The sequence below is a fragment of the Argopecten irradians genome, chromosome 5, assembly GCF_041381155.1.
Source record: "Argopecten irradians isolate NY chromosome 5, Ai_NY, whole genome shotgun sequence".
NCBI lineage: Eukaryota > Metazoa > Mollusca > Bivalvia > Pectinida > Pectinidae > Argopecten > Argopecten irradians.
In genome coordinates, this window is record NC_091138.1 from 28,535,633 (window position 1) to 28,560,495 (window position 24,863).

The 24,863-nt window shown below is 35.6% G+C and overlaps 1 protein-coding gene and 1 pseudogene across 2 annotated transcripts; one reads left to right on the plus strand and one right to left on the minus strand.

The window, feature by feature from the left end:
* Window positions 1-2,247: 2,247 nt before the first annotated feature.
* LOC138323429 (uncharacterized) lies at window positions 2,248-23,054 on the plus strand. Of its 2 annotated transcripts, none has more exons than XM_069268048.1 (9): window positions 2,248-2,461; window positions 13,580-13,746; window positions 13,928-14,029; window positions 15,752-15,850; window positions 16,095-16,242; window positions 17,895-18,022; window positions 18,764-18,891; window positions 21,903-22,071; window positions 22,560-23,054. In XM_069268048.1, the coding sequence occupies exons 1-9, from the start codon at window positions 2,370-2,372 to the stop codon at window positions 22,778-22,780; spliced, it is 1,254 nt and encodes a 417-aa protein (XP_069124149.1). In that variant the 5' UTR covers window positions 2,248-2,369; the 3' UTR covers window positions 22,781-23,054. The 2 variants fall into 2 exon arrangements, with proteins under 2 accessions (XP_069124149.1, XP_069124150.1); XM_069268049.1 differs by lacking the exon at window positions 2,248-2,461 and adding an exon at window positions 11,383-11,447.
* On the minus strand, window positions 5,140-6,341 carry LOC138324168 (uncharacterized; annotated as a pseudogene).
* Window positions 23,055-24,863: the final 1,809 nt, after the last annotated feature.

Here is a 24,863-nt window from a genome sequence, read left to right on the forward strand (position 1 = left end):
CGCTTCGCTTCTTATATAATGTTCAAACCACACAACCATTCGCTTTATTCATTGTTCACACCTCGCAACCATTCGCGCTTTATTCATGTTCCACACACAACCATTCGCTTCTTACGCTTCTTATTCATTGTTCACATCACACAATCAATTGCATCTTATTCATTGTTCACACCACATAACCATTCGTTTTTTATTTAATTTTCACGTCACACAACCATTCGCTTCTTATTCATTGTTCAAACCACACAACTATTCGCTTCTTATTCATTGTTCAAACCACACAACTATTCGCTTCTTACTCATTGTTCACACCACGCAAATATTCGTTTCCAGTTTCTGCTATATCCTGATCACATGATGACTATTTTAATGTTGAAATTATATTTGCCGAAACCGTGCAAATAATTTGATATGCTATTTTCTCTTCGGTAATCTCTTAAACGCCAGATGATAAATTAAGCTGTGAAAATCATTGAAATAGATAGTCAAAAATGTATGATGTCTCATACACATTGGTTACATAACAAAATATATGCACTGTTCTTCTTTCCATGCCTTATCTATGCTTGGATGAAAAAACCTGCAAAGATCACTACATTAACTAGTAACACTGTAAAAATGATATGAAATGAAATTATAGACCACAACTTGGCTTCATGCACGGACCGTATGTACTCATTTCACTGCACTGTAGACGTAAATATAATGATTTTTGGCAGTGCTGATAAAATTCATTTTGGGCTTTTGTTTGTACATGTAAAATTACAACATATGCATTGTAAGTATTGTAATTCTCAAAATGTCGATACCATTTGGTGGTGAATACTAGAAACATATCAAAAGCCCTTATTGATTCGTGAGTATGAAAATTACGACACATATACTTAACTTTAACATAAAAATTGAAACTTCTCTGCCAATGTCCATAGGAATTCTAATTAGTTCTTGATAACTTTGAATAGTATTTAGAGTATTTGTTTCTTAAAGGTTTAGTATTGCTTTTTACTGTAACTCAAATGCAGATTTTCAACATTTGGCGCTTGATTGAATCCCCAAATGTCTACACCATAATGTAGACTACTGCAAACATAGGTGTCAGATATGTGTAGTTATGTTTCATTATTGAAATAGTTTTTCCTGTATATATTAGCTATAGCGAATAAAGCTTTTCTACCTCTTATGGCAATTTTCTTTTGTGTTTTATTGATTTTTCCGTTGTAGTGAAGTAAACACCAAAAACTATAGATTCATCAACATTTTCCAATTCATTTTCATCAAAGTACCAATTTTTCTTCTTCGTGTAGTCTAAGCTTAATACGAAAAAAAATTGTATTTACTATGGCACCTGAAACGTTGGAAAATCCGTAAAATAAAATACAAATGTGTTTAGAAAATGAAGTTCAAAACTTAAAAAAATTGTATTGGAAAAACCCAATATATTTATGTAAATAAGCTACTTACAGCGGTATACAAGTTGTATGTGCAGAAAGATAATATATAAGGTCAACAATATGAAAATTTGGTCATGAAGTTCAATACATTGTATTTGTTCAAAGCTAAAATATGTATTAATAATTCCACGTATAGGTATTGCAAAAATAGAAATATGTGTTCGATATTTAAGATATACATGCAATATCTTCAATAGGAAAAATAAGATATGGTCAAAGATGTTGCTTTGAGGGACAGAGTGAAATGACAAGTCGATGGCTTTCTCAGTTACTCAGAGTTAATCAACAGGGCCGGGCTGTCGGCTACATCTGACAGCCCTACTGGAGTTAACGCACATATATAACACATAGAGTTATCGAGGATTTTAAATTATCACACAAAATCTTTTTAACGCACATATATAACACATAGAGTTATCGAGGATTTTAAATTATCACACAAAACCTTACAGTATAAGGTGCCTGTGCTTAAAGCCCAAGATCAGGACTACTTCCGTTATTTCATTTCATTTCAAAATATTTCATTATATCAAAAGATTCAATTTTGGTTTGGGGAGCAGGCAAAGCCTATATGTACGCCCTTTCCACATGATTATGACCTTAATCATATGACATATCCTGATGTCCTAAACCCCAGGTATATGTAAACAAAAAGGATTGCTCATCGGTCGTGGCCACCAGAGGGCCCAAATTGACACTCCTCCTTTATCTCAAGAGTCTAGAAGCTTTATTTTTAGTAGAATTTCATATCACATAATAGGAATAAATTAGAAAAGATAAAAAAATAGCGAGAGTAATCCTGACAGTATATTAGATTACACAAACATGCGCGTATAAATGACAAGAAAACATTTTTCTTATCAACCAGTGTATGCCGGGAAGTCCTCTGTTGACACAGGTAGTATATGAGACCTAACGATGGTGGCGGCCAGATCTACAATGGTTATCCAAAGCTGTCTGAAATTATGCCATACTGGTCCAAGATTGGCACAAACTGCTATTTACATGAGGTGAGATCTGTGCAAATACACATTAATTGATTTTGTTATATATATGTCAATGGTATAACTCAGTTGTATCTGCAGGCTAGTATAATTGAATGACTCTCAAGGAAGGGAATGGCTTCGATTAGATCTACAGTGTAAAGTGCTTTTTTTCATGGAATGTTTTTAAAGGGACAATTTAGTCTAAGAGCATATTACAAATATATCGGAAACACACCAGTTCTAATGGAAATTTGAATAGTTGGTTTTAATGTAATATGCCAGAAAAGCCCATTATGGTGAAATGTGTGTGAAATATTCTCATGTTTAACTCGCTCGCTGTCCGCCATTACACATTAATCGTATTGCGATACCATTTCGAATTTCAACATTTAAAAAACTTAACAATGACGTGGAATTTGTCAATATTTCATGTTATATGTTTCATAAGGAATGTAGAAAAATACATTTCTGCCATATTTTATTTCGTGGTTTTGTAACAGAATAAGCCTGATTGAATTGCCCCTTAAAGAAAGTACATGTATCAATCAATAACTATTAACAAACAAGGCTTTCAGCACTTTAAACTAAACCGCAGTGAAAGGAAATTAAGCAGGTTCTTCTTTTTCGTTTTTTTCCTGTAATAAATGTTGACATTTTTCTAATATCCAGAATTATGCATCTTATGCACATGCACTATAACCGCTCGATATTATCAAAAATTAACCAGCCAAATAACATTATATTATCATACAAATATTTTGGTTTGTGGCATTGTAAAAAAAATGTTTTTGCAATGCAGTCAATTGCCTTACAATTTGTCGTTCATTGTTTAAATTGTTTAAAATTCAATACACTATCTCTTCGGAGGCAAGTAATAAGGATAGTGTCTTTTCACACTACTTTTCACAGTAAGGTGTTTTATATTTTTAGCTCACCTGGCCCAAAGGGCCGGTGAGCTTATGTCATGACGCGGCGTCCGTAATTCATCCGTCGTCCGTCCGTCAACATTTCCTTTAAATCGCTACTAGTCATAGAGTTCTGCATGGATTGTAACCAAATTTGGCCAGAAACATCCTTGGGGGAAGGGGAACAGAACTTGTATAAATTTTTGCTCTGACCCCCCCGGGGGCAGGAGGGGCGGGGCCCAATAGGGGAAATAGAGTTAAAAATCTATAAATCGCTACATGTCCTAGAGTTCTGCATGGATTACAACCAAATTTGGCCAGAAACATCCTTGGGGGAAGGGAAACAGAACTTGTATAAATTTTGGCTCTGACCCCCCAGGGGCAGGAGGGGCGCGCCCAATTAGGGAAATAGAGGTAAATCCCATAAATCGCTACTTGTCCTAGAGTTCTGCATTGATTGTAACCAAATTTGGCCAGAAACATCCTTGGGGAAAGGGAACAGAACTGTATAAATTTTGGCTCTGCCCCCCTCGGGGCCCAATAGGGGAAATAGAGGTAAATCCTATAAATTGCTACTTGTCCTAGAGTTCTGCATGGATTGTAACCAAATTTGGCCAGAAACTCTTAGGGGAAGGGGAACAGAACTTGTATAAATTTTGGCTCTGACCCCCCAGGGGCAGGAGGGGCGGGGCCCAATAAGGGAAATAGAGGTAAATCCCATAAATCGCTACTTGTCCTAGAGTTCTGCATGGATTGTTACCAAATTTGGCCAGAAACATCCTTGGGGGAAGGGGAACAGAACTTGTATAAATTTTGGCTCTGACCCTCGGGGGCAGGAGGGGCGGGGCCCAATAGGGGAAATAAAGGTAAATCCTATAAATCGCTACTTGTCCTAGAGTTCTGCATGGATTGTAACCAAATTTGACCAGAAACATCCTTGGGGGAAGGGGAACAGAACTTGTATAAATTTTGGCTCTGACCCCCCTGGGGCAGGAAGGGTGGGGCCCAATAAGGGAAATAGAGGTAAATCCTTTAAAACGCTACTTGTCCTAGACTTATGCATGGAATGTAACCAAATTTGGCCAGAAATATTCTTGGGGGAAGGGGAACAGAACTTGAATAAATTTTGGCTCTGACCCCTCGGGGGCAGGAGGGGTGGGGCCCAGTAGGGGTAATAGAGGTAAATCCTATGAATCGCTACTTAACCTAGAGTTCTGGATTGTGACCAAATTTGGCCAGAAACATCCTTGGGGAAGGGGAACAGAACTTGTATAAATTTTGGCGCTGACCCCCCCGGGGGCATGACGGGTAGGGCCCAATAGGGAAAATAGAAGTAAATCCTAAAAATCGCTACTTGTCCTAGAGTTCTGCATGGATTGTAACCAAATTTGGCCACAAACATCCTTGGGGAAGGGGAACAGAACGGCGAATTCCCCGAACACCAACTCTGGTAAAGACAAAGGGAGATGTTTATGTAGGGAACCCTTTGAAGTTTAGTTATAGTCTGTTTCAAAATCTAACACCAACTCAGGTAACTTTTGAACTAGGTAATTTTTTAACTAATATGATAAGATACATTATAAGATAAATAAATGTACAATTTTGTTAATTGCAAGTATTAGTATCAATTATTACTATTTTTCCCAAAAATAATCATATGATAATACACACTGCACAATATCTGTATTTTACAATAGCAATTAATTTAAGCACTACTTCAAACAAAGCCTATTAAAAAAATCATAAATCAATAAAATTTAAAATTTTACTAAATCATCATATATTTTATTATATCATTTAAGCACTAAGGTAATTCAATGGTTTCCAAAATAATCTATTATGATAAGATATGTTATCAAAGTGTGGACCCTCAGTCAGGAAGTGGTTCCATGTTGTTTTGTCTCCATCTACCCACTGTTCTGTCACGTAGTCGGTGAATGGTAGGAGTGGATGAGGGATGTCGGCATCGATATCATTGGCATCCTCCAGGGCCTGGAACAAGACGTCCTCTACATGCTCCATGGGAATGCGGGGCAAAACAGCAGCTCGGCGCACAAGGAGTCTCACGTCGTCGTTGTCGCGGTACATTGTCTAAAGTCCTGTTGACTGAGCCTTTCTCAATATGCACTGAGTGAAGTGAAAAAAACATCCTTTGACATCTATTCCAGGGAAGACACTTCGGATAGCATTGTGTGTGGCGATCTCAAAGTCGACAATGCAGTAGTCGGGTGGAAGGGAATGTTGAAGTTGGTCGTATGCTCCTGAAGTACGTGAAGAAGCGGGTGTAGATGGTCTGGCTCTTTCCGGGAAGTAGTGCATAAATCATCGGAGTCATGATGCCGTCAGTCTGCGTATGGATGCTGTAGATCTGATAAAACAGTGTGGGGCAGGTGTAGAAGGTACCGTCGCTGAAGAATACATCCTAGGCAGCAAGGTCGGCAAGGTTCTCTGATGTAGCAAACGCGAGGATTCTGTTGTTGCCTTCACCTTCGTCAAACAGTAGAAATTGTTCACCAGTCGATGTCTCTGTCCATCTTCCATCCAGGTTGAGGTCGGTCATGGTTTTTGGTAGTGGTGGAGTCTGCTTACGACGAGCTCTGTAAAGTGGTGACTTGGCACTGTAGAAGGTTGGCAGATGCTGGACCAAAGCTTTGGAAGAGTCATCCGAGTCGTTGTCTCGAAGTTGGTTGAGTTCCTCGTCGAAGATAGATGGTATGGGTCGCACGGACTCTGCACAGCGGTTGCTAATCAATCTGGTTCATGATCTGCTTGGCAACAACGTTGGCTGGGTCAGAGGCATGTGTGTGAGGATGTCTTTCGAAATTGACTGGTATGTCGTTCAGTGTTGAGAGGGAGGCTGAACAGCCGGAAGTAGAGCATCTCCAGAAGGTCCTGTCGCCACTTTTACGAGTCGGTCTGTAGATGAAGCCGTCATGGGATAGGTTACGTCCGCCTCTTCTGTTGATGATGAACTTAACGTTGATCTGTGCGTTTGCCATTCCGTGTGTGATAAAATGAAATTACAGTAAATTGGAAAATGCTAGTACAGATGTTTTACAAAATCTATATTACCTAAAACTGAAAACTAAAACAAGTCAGAAATTCTAAGAAAATTATGAGAAATTTAAAAATCTAGTACAGTAGTTCTATCAAATATTTACACTAAAACTGAAAAGAAACACAAGTATAAATCAATAAGAAACAGTAAATTGGAAAATTCTTGTATAGATGTTTTACAAAATCTATATTACCTAAAACTGAAAACTAAAACAAGTCAGAAATTCTTAATGAGAAATTAAAAAATCTAGTCCAGTATTTCTATTAAATATTTACACTTATAAAGTTACAAAATAGCACAAAAATGTATAGACTCAGACAAAGTCTACTAATACAAAGACAAGTTGATAATTCAATGTACATTGTTGACAATTCAAATATCAGAGCAAGTATGATTTTTTTTCTGAAATATGCCACTATTTTATACACTATTCTACAGCAGCTTGGCAATAATTAACTGTTACTGATTTACTGATCACCTATCAGATGAGTTGATTTACCTGAGATTTACCTGTGATCTTGCAATGAGAACAATTCTGAGATAGACTATAACTCCCTATCAACACACCTTAATCTCTATGTAAACACCCCACCCTACCCAGAGTTGGTGTTCGGGGAAGACTCCAATAGATCTTGTATACATTTTGGTTCTGACCCCCTGGGGGCATGACGGGTGTGGCCCAATAGGGGAAATAGAGGTAAATCCTATAAATCGCTACTTGTCCTAGAGTTCTGCATGGATTGTGACCAAATGTGGCCTCAAACATCCTTGGGGGAAGGGAAACAGAACTTGTATAAATTTTGGCTCTGACTCCCTGGGAGCAGGAGGGGTAGAGCCCAATAAGGGATTTAGAGGTAAATATTCAAATTCCTTCAGAAAAGAAACAATGAACCTGTATTCAGAACATTACTTGGCATTACAAACCAGGTGAGCGATACAAGCCCTCTGGGCCTCTTGTTTTGTATTTTACTCGATTTTACTCTCAAATCTCCATAGTGAGAATGCATTTAAAAATATATATTGAACAGTGGATTTTCTTGTGCAACGAAAAATAAAGATCAACCACATATTTCACTTAATTTATAGGTGCCAAAATTTTCATATGAAATCACTCGAATGTACTTTGAAAGATCATGATTTGACTGGAGCAGTAGGGTTGTGATAGATCATAAAAAAAGTGAGAACAAGTTTTCCTTTCCATTAAGTACCGTATATTGGGATATTTTGGATGAGGTCATATTTCGACTTATTTGGCGCTTGGCATGAAAATGCCAGATTCAAACACACCAAAATTTAACAACGTCGGAATCAAAAGTAGAAATCTTGCTTTCTGACATTTGAGTTGTGTAATTTTATCTTATTTTATTTCAATTTCGTATGCATATCGTCTAGAACATCAACACAGGAGTATATTCTTGTTTGTTATAATACAGTATGAAACTGAAGTTTTTATATGATATAGAAGTCTTTGTTCAAACAAAAATTATCACATTTGTTTAATTAATCGGTTCGAATTTGACATTCTGAAAATATTATTATTTTTTTTTATAAAAGTTCATGCCATAAATAGTTCTTATCTTTGTTCTACTTCCTGAAAGGTGAATACTTCAACTTTGAATTACAAAATGTACTTTAAAAGTACAATATGAAACAAAAGATAATTTGAGTATATGACAGTATAATACAGGATGTCCCTCTTAATGACACCTCTAGGTCAAGTTTATCCTGGTGACCAAACCAGGTTAGATAAACATACCTTAAATCATATATCAAATATCGCTGATTAAACATTTCATCATATAAATTTAGGGTGGAAAACTAGTGCAATTGGTACATTGGCTTGGAGCGGACAAGAAATAAATAAATCTATTGCGTGGAAACGGAACAATTATTGCGTGGAACGACATAATACTATTTGATCTATGAAACTATTTATATTAATATCCTTTGTAATTAGTTATTAGTGGTTTTGTACCTTAGGTTATTAATATTTTGCATATATAAGCATTACTTTAAAGTTTACAGTATATAGTATTTAGATTTGCATTTTAAATTTCATTAATTAGGACTTATTCAGATAGATAGGGGTCCCAGCAAGGTGCTGCATTCTCAGGTGATGGTCTTACTAATGATGTGTATGTAATGGCCTTGACTTTCCTGGTGCAAGTGGACATGTTGCGTCTCAGGAAACCTGGTGGTTTATTTGCTTTGTTGGTGATTGCTTGAATGTGATTGTTCCAGTTAAGATCTGATGTGAAGGTAACCCCTAGGTATTTACTGGAATCTAAGTTGTCAAGGACTTGGTTGTGTAAAGAGTATTGATGTATAGTGTGATTTTGAGATGTTTATAATAGAACATTTTTTTGCATTGAATCTCATTTGCCATCTTTCCGCCCATGACTCGAGTTGGTCTAAGTCATTTTGAAGCTTGTAACAATCACCTATGGATGTTATATCTTTGTACAGTAGGCAATCATCAGCAAAGAGTTTAATGTTGCATGATAGAGAGTTTACAATGTCATTGACATATAACAAGAACAGGAGGGGACCAACCACTGTCCCCTGTAAGACTCCAGAGAGGACTGGGACACTGTCAGAACAGGTACCACTTACAAGGACTTTTGATGCCTGTTGTGTAGGAAGGAGGAAAACCAGTTGACATTAATTTCATAGCATTTCAATTTAGGGAGTAGTCGAATGTGTGGAACTCTATCGAAGGCTTTGGAAAAATTTAGAAGTCCGATATCGGACACGTGCTCGTATGTTTTTCCTGACACGACTGATGTAGACGGATATTGTTAGAAAGTACCAAAGAAAAAAAAAATGTTACTCTGATGCCAATTATGAACTGTTTAATAACCTACTTGACTCTACAGAATGGACAGATTTTTTTTCATGGTCTCGCTGTCCTGACGACATGTGTGACCATTTTACAAAATATTTTTTAGAACTTGCTGACCAATGCATCTCGACAAAAACAATTACTAAGACCGACTGACAAGCCATGGTTAAGTACAGACTTACGACGTGAAATAAGGAGAAAAGACCGCTTTCTTCAGACATTTAAGACTAACCGCACCGACAATATCTTCTTTAAAGAAACTTAATGCAGGAGTACCACAAGGCCCAGTCCTCGGTCCCTTACTATTCATCTTGTATATTAATGATATAATCGATAATCTTGATTGTATTTCAAACTATTTACTGATAATACTTTAATACTGTGTTCAGATGAATCTCCTTTAGTCATCGAAAATAAAATTAATAACGATCATTCTTCTAACCAAACTTGGGCGAATAAATGGTTAGTTAAATTTAATCCATCCAAAACAGAAGTTCTGTTGATTTCTTATATTAAATTAGCCCATGTTATTGACATCAACTTTAATAACGTAAGTTTAGACTTTGTTGACCAATATAATCACCTAGGTGTATTTATTGATTCAAACTGTAAATGGAGCTACCACATTAATCGTACATCTAAAACAACCTTCAAAACTAGTTTGTATCTTAAGAAATTTGAAGTATATTTTAAATCGTAATACACTGAACAAAATCTATAAAACATATATACTACTAACTTTAGAGTATTTCTGTGAATTATGGGATGGGTGTAGTGTTGCTGATGCTGACAAATTAGAGAAAATTTAACTAGAAGCAGCTAGGGGTGTGATAGGACTACCTTCATATACTAGTAGGCAATCTCCTTATTCTGAAACGGGCTGGGAAACTTATCTGACCGCAGATCTATACGTAAAATTAACTTAATTTTCAAAGTACAAGATGGACTAACACCTTCTTATCTTTCTACTCTACTCCCTCCTTTAAATTATGAAAACACAAGATTCAGACTAAGAGACTCCGAAATTACACTTTACCCAATAACCGTCTGGAAACAACTAATATGTCATCCTTTCCATCAACTATAAGGCTCTGGAACAGTTTAGATACTAATATTAGACAGACAAAGAGATTTAGCACTTTTAGAGATACTCTCCGTAAAAAAACATAATAATATCCATCCTATCTATTTCTCCTTGGTGACCGGAAAACTAATATCTTGCACTGCAGACTAAGAAATAAATCCAGTATCCTAAAATGTGGCCTGGTCAGAGTAAATCTTTCTGACGACTAAGCTGTGCTTTTGAATGTGAAGACGCATATCATTATGTTTTTTATTGTAACTTATATGCTCGGGCAACGTATAGAGCTTTACAGAAATTTAAACGATTACAAACCACTCAGCCTACAAACCTTGTTGTTCGGTGATTCTAACTGAACATATAACGATAATGAATTTATTATAAATGAATCTCAAAAATACATTCTTGATGCAAAAAGATTTTAATCTCTCTCTCTCTCTCTCTCCCCTCTCTTTCAATCTCTCTAAAAATGGAAATGTACATTATATGTGTTTAAAATAAACACATAAACAAATAAATATGTTTAAACTAAATCAGTTTGTTTATTGTTGTCAAGGTTTTTGGCGAGATCATCAATAGTGAGAATCAGCTGGGTTTTAATGGAGAATTTTTGTCGAAAGCCATTTGGAGATTTGTGAGATGTTGGTCTTATCTAGATATGACATTACAATACTGTGTATGATGTGCTCAAGGAGTTTGCAAGTTAAACTGGTCAGGAAAACTGGACGATAGTTTTCGGCAGATTGTTTGTCACCCTTCTTAAAAACAGGTACAATGTTAGCTACTTGCCAGTCATGTGGAACAGTGCCCGAGTCTAGTGACAACTGGAATATGAAAGTTAATGTTGATGCAATTTCTGATGACATTGTTCTCAAGGCTTTTGCTGTGATGTTGTCTGGGCCTGTTGCCTTATATATTTGGATATTTTGGAGAAGTTTTAAGCCTGATTCTTTGATGGTAATGGGAGCCATAGAATGGAATGGGATGATCCTAAGTCAGGTAGATTTGATAGACCCTCTTTAGTAAATACAGATTGAAATTATTGGTTTAAAATCTGTGCTTTACTTCTAGACAATGAGTACCGTAGGCCATCGGATGGATTACGGAGAGGCGGAATATTTTAAGTATTCATTTTCTTTTGTTTCCCTTTTGATGAAACTCCAGAACTTTTTAGGGTTTTCAGTGAGCTGCGGGCTTATGATGTTGTGCATGTTGGAGCTGTAAGCTCGCTTTGTTTCTTTTTGCATATTGGACTTTATTATATCTTTCCCAGTCACTAGGTTTATTAGGTTTTTAGGTTTATTACTTGTTTCTGATTTCAATATTATTCTAAATAATCATCTGTTATGGGGAGAATATTCGTAGAAGCTTTAAAAAATAGACAGCTTTTCCTTTACTGAATTTTCCTATTATTTTGATGATAGTTTATTAGAATTATCATTGCTATTTTGGCGTACAAGAACTGGAAGTACGTTAACTTCTTCCGCTAAACCTCTGTTTCTCTTAAAATCTTCTATAGAGGAACCCAATTTTTTTTAGACAACATTTTTTGTCTACATGCACTAAATAATAAACATTACAGTACCCAAAATTATCAAGAACTCATTCTATTAATGAAAACATATGTCAATAGAAATATAATACTTTGCACCATTTGATTTATCATTATATGAACAATATAAAGATATATGATTTTTCTTGGACTTTACCAGTCATGGACTTTTTTGAAATTTTGAACAAAGGTTTCTTACTTAGTATTCTAAAGAGTTACTAAAGTTTTGGTGTACAAGAACCGGAAATAGATAATCTACTTCCGTTTATAGTCTGTTCAGCTACAATCTTCTATAGAAGTACCCTATCTTTTTGGGTTTAAGATCAGATATTATTTCTCAAATGCGCTAAATGATATCATTTCAGTGCCTTATATAATCAGAAAATCATTATGATAGCATTATTTACTAGCACTATATCATGATCAGATACTCCTGGCATTGACTTGCATTTCCTCCTAAAGATGGTAAGTTAGTGAGGTAAAGGTCCAGGATGTTGGAAAAGTAACATGTTGAATAAGGCTTAGATCATTAAGCATAGCTAAACATCGTTCATTTAGAATTTTTAGGTAGTTACTATTTCAGGTTTCCATATGCCATTACCATAAAAATGCATCAAAAACTGAAAAAAACCACTTCACCTCATGCATTTAACTGTGTACGACACATTATAACCTTGACCCAGCGTTCATTGCTATAGCCTTTCAGGCTGCCTCCGACTGGCAACTATTGGGTCGACAGAGTTATAGCTCGGGCAGTCGAGAATGCTAAAAATAGATTTTATACGAAAGGTGAAGGTCGTTTTCAGATCCCTCGTATTTGGAGAATTTGATCAGAGTTAAAATGCCGGAACGAGGCTGGCCGTTTTCATTTATTCGAAACAACCGGTTCGGCCGTTTGTTAAAGTTATTATTTAAAGTATAAATCATCATTGACCTGCAGTATTTTTTATACAAGCTTATGAGGGCTTTGTGAAGGCTCGTTTGAAATAATATAAAATCGTCAGATCCGTCTTTAATTCACAAAAGAACAACTAGAGGCCCTACCAGTCAGACCGCATAAACGAAAACGGACTTCCTTTCGAGTTAAGCATTCGACTGTCATTTCTTTAAATAACTTTATTACTCGAGTTTCCCGTCGAACGCAGCCTAAGTGATGCATCAGGTGTATGAGGTGGAAAAAGCCAAATTCGCTCAGAGAAAAAATACCGACTTAAGATCAGTACCAGCAACTGCTTCATCATTCTCTATACACTAGGAGTTAATATCACTATGGATATTTCTACCCCTGGAATATATCATAGCAAAATAGAAGGATCTGTGTATGACAAAAGATGAGGCAAGTAGTTTGGTCCTTTGATGAACATCTAAAAATGGCATAGCGGTGCAATGCTGTTGACTGAATGGCTTTGAAGTTGACATCACTCTCTGTAATATTCAAAGGAAGACTCTGCAGGTAAGATATTTTCTCCTGAATTACCTTCAATTTTGCTATGACATAGTCCATGGTGGATATAACGACAGTGATAGAAACCCATGGAATATCGAGATTCTGCCCCACTTGAAATTCGACAACTAGTAGGTAAAGTGTTAGTGGTCATATGTCGCATTACGTTTAACAGGTGATTTCCATAACAAAATTAATACATGATAGATTTCAGTAAACCAGCAGTACTCCAAAATTATATATTCATATTTTTTTTCTAGACACTTGCATAATGTCTCGAGGCAACACCAGACAATCATGGGCAGTAATGGCGCGAGGCGATATTCGACTATGGTGGACAACTACGACGATAAGTTTGGGAGTGGCATGTATGCAGCGAACGGGTACTCCCTATACCTCAGTCAGGCCACCATTCTGGATTGTGTTGGTAATATACAATCGATATGCTGTGTTAGCGCTATGCATCCCAATAACGCCATAACAGATAGTTAGAAAGAAGTAATATTGTTATTCGGTACTGATGGTACGGGTTTATGGTCAAACATAGTTTTTTTTTCATCTGTCAATAGACTTGATATGAATTAAATATGTCATATACTTTAATTCAGAGAAAATATGCAAACGGCAGAGTGCACATGTACCTCTCACCATAGCGGATTTCGGGACAGCTGACGGACGCACGTCTCTCCAGCTTTTAAACAATGCAATTGGTAAGTCGTTATAAAGATTATTCAAGAGGAATATTGCTCAACGGGGAGTCACGAATCCATTGTCAAAAACACATCAACGGAATAAAACAGTGGCATCCTTACAACTTTGTAAGAATAAAACAATAATGATAAAGATGCTCCACCGCCGACGGAGCATAACGATACCCATTTAAACAATAACTGATGTATAATCGTGTTTACATGTGTCTTATTAACACAAAAATACTTATATTGCTTTTGGCGCATGCGCGATGAGTACTTAATTCCATATAGGGAATTCGAATAGTGCCATGGGTATTTTTCGGAAAGTAATCCATTGTTTTTGATATTTTCATCTTGAATTAAAATAAGAACCTCAAACTTTTCAATGGTGGTTGTGCTGTAAAGTAACTAACTTTTGTAACTGAACAAAAATACTAAATCGTCTGCTCAGGTCTTTGAGAAAAATAATACCCTCGACGGTGGAGCAATTTTAACATCAGTTTGTTCCTTACTTCGATTTTGAACCATTATCGAAGATTGCAAAATATCATCAGCATTCTTGTTTGTTTGTTTGATTAATTAACGTCCTATTAACAGCTATGGTCATATAAGGACGGCGTCCCATGTATGCGGTGTGTTGCGTGTATGTTGTGCGAGGTGCGTGTTTTGGGATGTTCGTGTTGTGTCTTCTGGTATAGTGGAACTGTTGCCCTTTTTATAGTGCTATATCACTGAAGCATGCCGCCGAAGACACCAAGCAACACACCTCACCCGGTCACATTATAATGACAACGGGCGAACCAGTCGTCCCACTCCCTGTATGCTGAGCGCTAAACAGGGGCAGAAACTACCACTTTTATTGACTTTGGTGTGTCTCGGCCAGTGGACAGACCCCAGAGCCTTCCTCACAGGGGCGAACGCTCAACTCAAGGCCAAAAGTGAGAAGTGCAAAGGGAGGTATTAGGAAACACAAAGTCAGTTAGAAAGAAAAGAAAAGATAAGATACTAAATTTAGTCGCCTTTTACGATCATGAAATAGGGGCGGCAGATACGATTCTAACTCCCTAGCATCAGCGTTCCTTTATGTTTCAAAATCTGAAATCAAATATCTTTGAACATGATGATTATTTTGTTAAAATGTAAAAGTCACGAGATATGTATTTATATTTGCAAGATAACATATCCAGTATTGTATTTTCATGTTACATATTTATGGAATGATTTTAGGCAAAGAAGCAATACAATACAGAACAAATACTGAAACAATAAAATAGAAACAAATACTGCAACGTTCAAACTTTGATTATCATCATAATAATTTTAGAGCTTTTCACGTCAGACCTTTCGCGCTTTGGTTGTGCTAATTGTATTTTCTGTATGAAGTTAGTAAAGCAATTACTATAAATGTGCTAATCATACTTTCTGTTTGTAGTTTGTATAGCAATTACTACAAATATGTTAATTATATTTTCTGTATGTAGTTAGTATAGAAATTACTAGAAATGTGCTGATTATATTTTCTGTATGTAATAAGTATAGCAATTACTAAAAATGTGCTGATTATATTTTCTTTATGTAATAAGTATAGCAATTACTACAAGTGTGCTAATTCAACACTGTTTCTAACCCGTTCCAAATAATTTTGCGCTAAAATTACATTTACAGTTATCCCTTGTTAATTTTCACCGTTCTATAGCATCCATGCTGTTATTAAAATGATAAACTATTCATCTGTTACAGTAACAGCAAAAGAGCAGTCTGGGGTAGCCAAGCCTGTCATGATATACCACGAGGATCAGAGTTTTAACGACTTTAACCTACTCTATCGGGTAGTAAGAGGTAATCTAAGGTTAAGTGTTGTCAAAAGATGCCCGCTTGTACGGCCTGTATGAAATTGTAAAACGTGTAATGCCATCAAGCACTACTTGTAATGTTACAGTGTAAGATAAAGTGGTTTTATCATTATTGATTGCTTTAAGTGTTTACACAATCACGAAGTCAGGGTTACAAAGCTACAGTCCTGGCCAAGAACGCTTTAAAGTTGTGTACGTGATCAGAATTATGTGCATTCTATTTATTTCAGGTGAAGAGGACGAAGGTCAAAGCGGGCTCACTTTCTCAGTTAACGTATACCAAGCAGTCATCGGAAGGACGATGTATGAACAATGCCTTCCAAACAATTCTGTGGATATAGCATTCTCCTCTTTAACTGTGCATAACTTATCCAGGAGGTAATCATTGCAACACATGTTACAACGTCTCACTTGCGATGCTAACTATACTGTCAAGTGTCCAATGAAATAAATAAAAAAGACCTAAACAAACAAACTAACAAACAAAGCTGAGAAATACATTCAACTGAAAGAGTCGTCAAGCAAGCATTGGTTTTTAATTTAACATGATTCTGTACTTAAAGTACATCTATTGAAATATGAGAATTCCGAAAAAAAAAATCGGAGTTCTGTATGTTATTATGAGTGTTATAACTAAACAAGAGGCCCACGGGCCTTAACGGTCATCTGACTATTGGTATAATACAACATAGCCGTTTAAAGATTTTAGCCTATTTGACCCCCGTGACCTTGGATGAAGGTCCAGGTCATTCATTTGAAGAAACTTGGTAGCCCTTCATCTCAGCATGTCGCTGTAAACTGGGCCTTTTGGTTCTTGAGAAGAAGTCGTTTAAAGATTTTAGCCTATTTGACTCCTGTGACCTTGAATGAAAGTTAATATCATTCATTTGAACAAACTTGGTAGCCATTGATCCCAGCATGCTACAGGCCTAATTTGAGTATTCTGGGCCTTTCGGTTGTATCGAGAAGAAGTCGTTTAAATGAAAAGTTTACACACGTCGCACGGCACACGTCAGACGGCGCACGGGTCAGATGACCTACCCTTCGGGTCAGATGACCTATAAAATAAATGAATCAATGACAAAAAAATATAAATCAATTTGAAATAAAAATTTCAAGAAAATATGTTTTGTTTGACATTTTTCTTAATTTAAGTTCCTACATCAAAAGTCTTCATTGAAAAATAGTTTTTACCCTATACTCTTGTTTCTTGTGTCGCACATACACTTATTTTGGTAAGACCCATGCACACATGAGGGCAGCCTTATAAGTTATATTGCCTTTACCTCAGATCTGTTTTTAATAATCATTTTAAAACATTATTTCAATGTACACAGAAAGAACCTCTGATTAGTTTACTTTATACCTCTCAAGTCTATAAGCCTTAGATAGTTAAGTCCAATTTGAATTATCATTAACAGTGATTATGTAAGTTGGACAGAGGCGTCACCAGTGTGTGTATAGATTGTGTGTAGGTATAAGGTACAGTTGATTTAGATGGCGCTGTGTATCATATAACACTGTCTGTGTATTCTACAAGTGAGAAGACATTCTTCCCATGACTGCTGATTGGTCCAAAGGAATACTATTCAATAAATGGGAACATTTATGAATGGAAGTTTATGAATAAAATGGTTCAAGATGTCACCACTAGATGTCGTTGTAGGGCAAGTCCTACACATTAATAGTATACCAGATAGCAATAATACAAACGCTACGCGCGTTTTATTAAAGAATGACTTTTCGCCAGCGCATATCCTTAAAGACCCACTACTTTTCCGAAATGGCTTTTATTTTTTTTTTAAATGGGAATGTAAAACGAATTGATAATTTTGATGAGTCAAAAAATTTATTCGCTTACCGTTAATAATACGCGTATCATCGCCTTCTTAACATTTAAATTAAAACAACTTTAAATAACTTTTAATTTGTGGTTTGGAAAGGTTGTGGGACTTTAACAAAAATAACTTCGCAGCCTAAAGGATTTTTTTTATTCTGTTTCCTAAAATGCATGATCATGTATGATTCAGACCTTGTCGGATAGAAGGGGGAGTCTTGTCCTGTGATGGTACAGATGAGGAGAAAGCATTAATAAAGGAACAGTCTTCTAAGGACTGGGAACAATTCGTGTACGTGAGAGGCAAGGAACTCAGTCCAGGTAACACTGATTTAATACAACAAATACATATAGAAAATGTGTGTGAAATATAGTGTTCCCTATGTTCCAACTACTCTAAACAAGCTATCTTTCACGACAACTAAATTTCTCGCGTATTTCGCGGATTTAAAATTGAATGGAAATACTTTTTGATGTAACTGTGAAAGATTTGTAGAAAATATTAATTTCGCGGAGATAAACTTAACCCTCATCGTGAAATTCACGAAAATAAATCGCATACGATGTTTGGTTTACAGCCATTGTATCAATATGCATTTCAGTTAATTTGTACTTTGACATCTTCTCATTCGAATCGCACGTCGGTCAGTTGTCGTGAACTGACCTTGGCAAGTGTTTTGTTCTCCGGATACCCAGCTTTCCTCTGCCTCTTTAATGACTTGTCGGTTTAAGGAGACAAACGCTTTGACCGATTGGTTAGTTAAACGTAATCAACCAACCATCCTTCAATGGAACTACCTGAAACAACCCTAGATATCTAATTGTTGTGATATCATTAAGTGAATGTTGTATATTTTACGTGCGTTGGATCGTTACATACCAGCTTCAACTGTAAATACACAGTTAATGTGTTGTGCACAAGACAATACAGCAATTCAGATACGTAAATAACGCGTAATTATTATGTAGACGCGAAGATATCGTTTTACCATTGATATATATCATGAAACGTCAATATTTGTCTTTGATGGTAAAGCACAGAAGTTTATTGTTGTTTAACAGGTGGTTATTTAGTGGTGCTGAACTGTGGAGTTGACAAAACTGGAAAAGAACTGTTATCCATTCAAGGAGGCATGCCACGTCTCGGGAAACTTCTCGGCACGATGCTTCACGATTGTCTGATCACAGAGGTAAGTAATGTGTATCTGATTATTCTATAATAGTATTCATACATAAAACAATGATTAATTATGGTTCATGATGGCAATCGGTAAAAAATCATTGGGATTTTAACCCAAACCGTGAATGACTGAATTAAGAAGTATGCTTTTTATTGCATTTCAGAAGAATATTTTCTTTTGTATTCAACGTAATAGAAGATGCAGTTAAAGAAAACGATAGAAAGGAGGGGTATCACTTTGGACCGTTTTCGGCCACTCAAAATATTTTGCATGAAGATACATCAGGGTCAGCTGCATATTGCATTTCTTTCTGCGCTCAGGGTAATTTCAGAGGTCATAGATCAAAGGGTAAACATTCCCATTTTGATTGTTGAACTCCTTATGAATTGGATATTAGAAAAAAGACAACAATTTTTTTGCAGTTTTTGCCTGTAAATATTTGGTTTGGGAAATTAAGTCAGAAAACTGATGAAAAATTCAAAACGTATGGTCACGGTGACCAAGTTAAGCATTAACTCTATTTTAGCATTAAAAGTTTTAATATTTTTGCTGAAAATTCTGTGAGCTTAATTTCTAGCAACGCCTTACTGAGGTAGGATGTTAAATCATGCTTGCTGCCCGACTGCTTGATCGTGAAAGACAACCAAATTTGGGTCTTAATAGTTTACATTTTCAACCATTCCATATAGCTTCAGCAGAGTGCCGTTTGGAGCTTTATTAAGGTTCTGTAATGATCTCGTTAAGATAATGGTAGCTTATGGTATTATGAGCTGGATGTCGGGGATAAATTAGGTCATATTCAATGAAAGGTATATTCTGTCAGTTATATATCTACTGGATTTTCTTTATATAAAGCAAGTATTTAGCTATTTAAGTTTGTTTTATGAGATGAGCCTTTATCTCGTGGCTTTAGCAAACAACATCATGTATTTAGCATTTAGTGTTCACCATAAGAGAGTATTCTCTTATTATTGTTAGCTGGCTTGTAGTGACAGGAAAGTTTTCCCGAGAAAGAACCTTCTCCATGATATTTGAGACAGAAAACCTATATATTTTGAGAGGTAGCAAATAGAATTCAGATCCCAGATTTAGTCGCCTTTTCCGCTCATGCAATGAGGAAGCAAGCACAATTCTAACATCATACTTGCAATGTTGGTGTTGCTTAATATTTTCTCTTACAACAAACGTAAATAGATTAAACACTTGCTTTAAACGTCGAAAATCCAGAAGACAGACAATAACATTCATTGAATATGACCTTATTTATACACGTGACCAAGCAAATGTGACCCTAGGATGTAATAATCTAAACAACTCTAAACAACATGCTTTAAACATGAGAAAACAACATATTCTTAGCGGACAGATGATACCATTCATTGAATATGACCTAATCCATGCACGTGACCTAGCCAATGTGAACCTAGGATGTAATCATCTTAAACAGGTCATCTCAAGACCTTATGCATCACTAAACATCAATTTTAAGCTACCAAATCTTTGAAAAATCCTAGTTTTGAGCAAAAATATTAAAAGTTTTTAATCTGAAATAGAATAAATGCTTAACTTGGTCACCGTGACCTACTTTTTGAACTTTTCATCAGTTTTTTAACTGAACTTCACAAACCCAATATTTACAGGCAAAATCTGCAAAAAATGTTATCTCTATTCTAACATTTAATTAATTAAGACTTAAGCAATGAAAATGAGTTTTCATCCGTTGACCTTTGACATCTGAAATTACCATGAGCGCAGAAAAAAATCGGATATTCTGAATAGCATACAATACATGGAGCTGACCCTAATGTATCTTCATAAAAAATATTTTGCTTATCGCTGAGTGGCCGTAAAACGGCCAAACATGATATCTCTTTTTGATTACGGAAAACGATACCATTAACATCTATTTCTGATTGATAACAGTAGTATGGCATTGATGTAATTTATTTATATTTGTAAGGTTATAGTTTAGTCTTAATGCGGGTAAACTGGATTTTAATGCACTAACTTCATGGGTTACATCGAGTCAAGAACTCATAGGATATTAACGTTATTGTCAGCTTTAATTTCATTAGATGTGAAAGTTCTGTCAATATTTACATTATCAAATGCAGGATTTTTAGTGATTCTGTTAACAAAACATTTGTGGAAAAAGTATTCGTGATCAAATTATCATTATCAGATAGTAGGTGAGAGTCTCCAATAAACAATTATCATTTGATGAAAATAACTTTTTCTTATTCTTTTAAAATGATGAATTCTCCAACAAAATCTTAACAAAAATAAACTGCTCTCTATATGAAATAATTTTTATTGCAATTTGTTTGAGGTTAATTGTAAGACATCTTTGTAGAAAGAATCTCTCGGTCTAGTACAATAATGCAGTTATGATGTCTTTGTAGGGAGAATTTCTCAGTCGCGCGTACAATTATATGGTTATGGTATCTTTGTAGAGAGAATTCCTCAGTCGCGGGTACAATTATATACATGTAGTTATAGTGTCTTTGTAGGGAGAATATCTCGGTTGCGAGTACAATAATATAGTTTTGATGTCTTTGTAGAGAAAATACCTCAGTCGCGAATACAATAATATAATAATGGTGTCTTTGAAGGGATAATTTCTCAGTCGCGAGTACAATAATATATTAATGATGTCTTTGTAGGGAGAATTTCTTAGTTGCGAGTACAATTATATATTAATGATGTCTTTGTAGGGAGAATTTCTTAGTCGCTAGTACAATAATATAGTAATGATGTCTTTGTAGAGAGAATTCCTCAGTCGCTAGTACAATGATATAGTAATGATGTCTTTGTAGAAAGAGTTTCTTAGTCGCTAGTACAATAATATAGTAATGATGTCTTTGTAGAGAGAATTCCTCAGCCGAGAGTACAATTATATAGTTATGATGTCTTTGTAGGGAGAATTCCTCAATTGCGAGTACAATAATATAGTAATGATGTCTGTGTAGGGAGAATTTCTCAGTCGCGAGTACAATCATTTAGTTATGATTTCTTTGTAGGAAGAATTTCTCAACACCAATTTCGACGTCGACATCTATAGAACAGAAGAGGACCACAGTTACCCTTTCACACATGGCGACAAATTGACGGAAATGGGTTTAGAACTGGTATCAGTTCGTTCATTCATCAACAAATTAGAACATCACACTTTCGACATAGTAGATAAAGGTACCCACTTAACATGCATTTACGACTAGAGCTAAATTGATATCTTGTATATTAAGAATAATTCAACGTTTAGATGAAACCATTTGAATAAGCGATAAAAAACGAAAGTTCTTCATTTCAATAATATTACAAGATAAATTCTAGTCTATTGGAAACTTTACAGCAAACAGAATGCCAATGGAAACAAAGAATGTCATCATTATCAAATAAAATGCCTCACTAGCTAACAGTTAGTATATATATATAGTAATGTCATTAAATTGGAATTTGAAACCTTTTGAACTTTCATGAGAATCATCATTCTAACGTTATTTCGACTTATCCTTTATTCAACTTGAATTGTAGGTCCAAATAATGAAAAACATGAAATGCACACATGACATCATTATCTACTAATCTCATATCAATATCAACTCGTGTGTAAAGACTGTACCAGTCGATGTCAACGCCGAGAACGTTCTATTTATACTATAGTGTACTATTTTCAGACGAAGCCACAAAGGCCGAGTATGCCGAGAGAGTAGTAGCGGGTATCAAACCTTGGTTCTACCACGTCGTTTATAACGGGTTGTCAAGCAAAAGATCTGCGGAAGAGAGGACACGACTGACTGACATTTACTTTGACAGGATGAGAGCATTCGCCTACGACAACCACGGCGGCAGGACTGAAATACCATTGGTGGAGACGGTCGTCAGAAAGCGTCTTTAACGGCAAAACATTCCAGATTACTTTTGTTAATGTAAAGTTTACTCGTGGCATTATCATTCAACAAGCTTAGCTTTAAAAGTTTCATGGAAGTATATTATGAGCAAAGATAACATATTTGTGTTTAGAATTACAATTCATTTCTTTTCACAATCCTTTCTCATCGTGAAATTAGTTTGAACCGTGTACATCTTTATTAAGGGACCGGGAGTACACTATTCATTTACATTTTGTTATACTCGTTTATATTCTTATTAAATTACCATTCTTAACCCAAGACTAATCTTATCTCTTTTTTTCTGACTTAGTTTTATAAAAGATCTGACAATAATACCAGGTTCTGGTGACCTTTTGGATGGGCAAATCCAAACAATTACTTCAAGAATCTTAGAAATGAGATTTTTATGATTGGGATAGTTTGTAGAATTAGAATCACTTTTGTTTGTTTTTTCGTTCATAGAGAGCAACATAGGTACATGCTGTGACGTCGTTTTCATTTGAGATGGAGAATATACATTTTAAAAATGAAATACAGGTGGCACAACGGTCACCAGATCATAACCTTTGATGCGATATTGTCATATCTTCTGTGAAACGCAGCAAGACAAGAATGTTGATTTTATTCAAACTGAACATCTGCATATTACTAAAGTATACATTAGCCTTAATAAAAGCGTTTTAGGTCACCTGAGACGAAGTCTCCAGTGACCTATTCTAATCGCCTTTTGTCCGTCATCTTCCGTTGTATGTCCGTAAACAATTTACCTTTTTGATTTCTTCTCCAAAACTACAAAAGCAATTTCAATGACATGCTGCACAAAGCTTCTAAGGCATAAGGCCAATCAAAATTCTGAATTATATGGTCCCCTTTCCAAGGGAGGCTGTGGAAGGGGCCAAAAGGGGTAAAATTGACTAATTTTTCAAAAATCTTCTCCTCCACTTTTTACTTACTCCCTGTTTTGGTGAAAGCATAGGACAAAAAGAAGTAATTAACCATTGGCATTTTTTTCTGAACAAATTATGTTTATCTCCAAAAATGTGACATGACGTGACAAACATAAAGAGAGAATGATTGAATTATTCAGTTTGTCAAATGATTCGTTTGTGACACTTAGAAAACTGACCTTGCAACATCTTCATCTCTATGTTGATACTTTGGCATACTGTTTAATTCAAAACAAATTGAGTTAAACAATACATACTGGGGTTAAAATGAAAATGGTATTTACCATGAAATAAATACCAAGTTCATACTTAAAGGGTCAAAGTTAGAGACTTCACAACACTAAATTAATACATGTACTGTGGTATAAGTTCTAAATCATCACAATAAATAAATAGTGAGGTAAAAAAACAAAATGATTACATTTGTTTAAAAGTCATATGTGCCATAACTGTGCGAAAATTTTGTTATTTGTCTTCACTTATCTATTGAAACCCGTCAGGTTTGATGAACTAAGTTGTGAAAATCATTCAAATTGACAGATAAATATGCATGATGCCTTATAAACATTAAATAAGCACAGAATATATGGACTGTAATATTATGTATGTTTAGGAGTCACTTTACAATATAATAACACTGTAAAAATGTGAAGTGAAATTGTACACCACAACTTGGCTTCATGTTCATTAAAACCTATTCATTGTAAGCATTGTTAATCGCAAAATGTTGGTAATTTCTTGTGGTGAATAAAACATTCAAAGCTCTTCGTGATTCGTGAGTATGAAAATCAAGGCACATATAACTTTTTAATGCGCCATATCCATGTAGTAAGCATATTGAAGGACAAGGGTCAAAAGTAAAAATACAGTTTCATAAAACACTTAAGCAAGCAATTTTTAAAGGATTTTCAGAAATTTTGGTTAAAGGAGTTCCCAGAAATGTTCACTGTCAACATCTATGTAACTGCTGGCAGGCGATGCAGGCGTAATGGAGTTCCAGAAAATCTCTTGACTTAAGAAATCCTAGGAACTATCTAATTCACCACATCTCCGTTTTTTCTGTTTTTAATGCGGGGTTAACAGGATCAACGAAATCATATCGTGTTCAGCATCATCTCTGATTCTACTGGCGATGCGTGCT

Excerpts from the sequence above, each read along its gene's own strand:
- LOC138323429 (XM_069268048.1), top strand. The coding sequence starts at position 2,370 with ATGGTGGCGGCCAGATCTACAATGGTTATCCAAAGCTGTCTGAAATTA. Across the intron at positions 2,462-13,579 it reads CAAACTGCTATTTACATGAG|ACACTTGCATAATGTCTCGA; the intron begins GTGAGATCTGTG and ends TTTTTTTTCTAG. Across the intron at positions 14,030-15,751 it reads GCTTTTAAACAATGCAATTG|TAACAGCAAAAGAGCAGTCT; the intron begins GTAAGTCGTTAT and ends CATCTGTTACAG.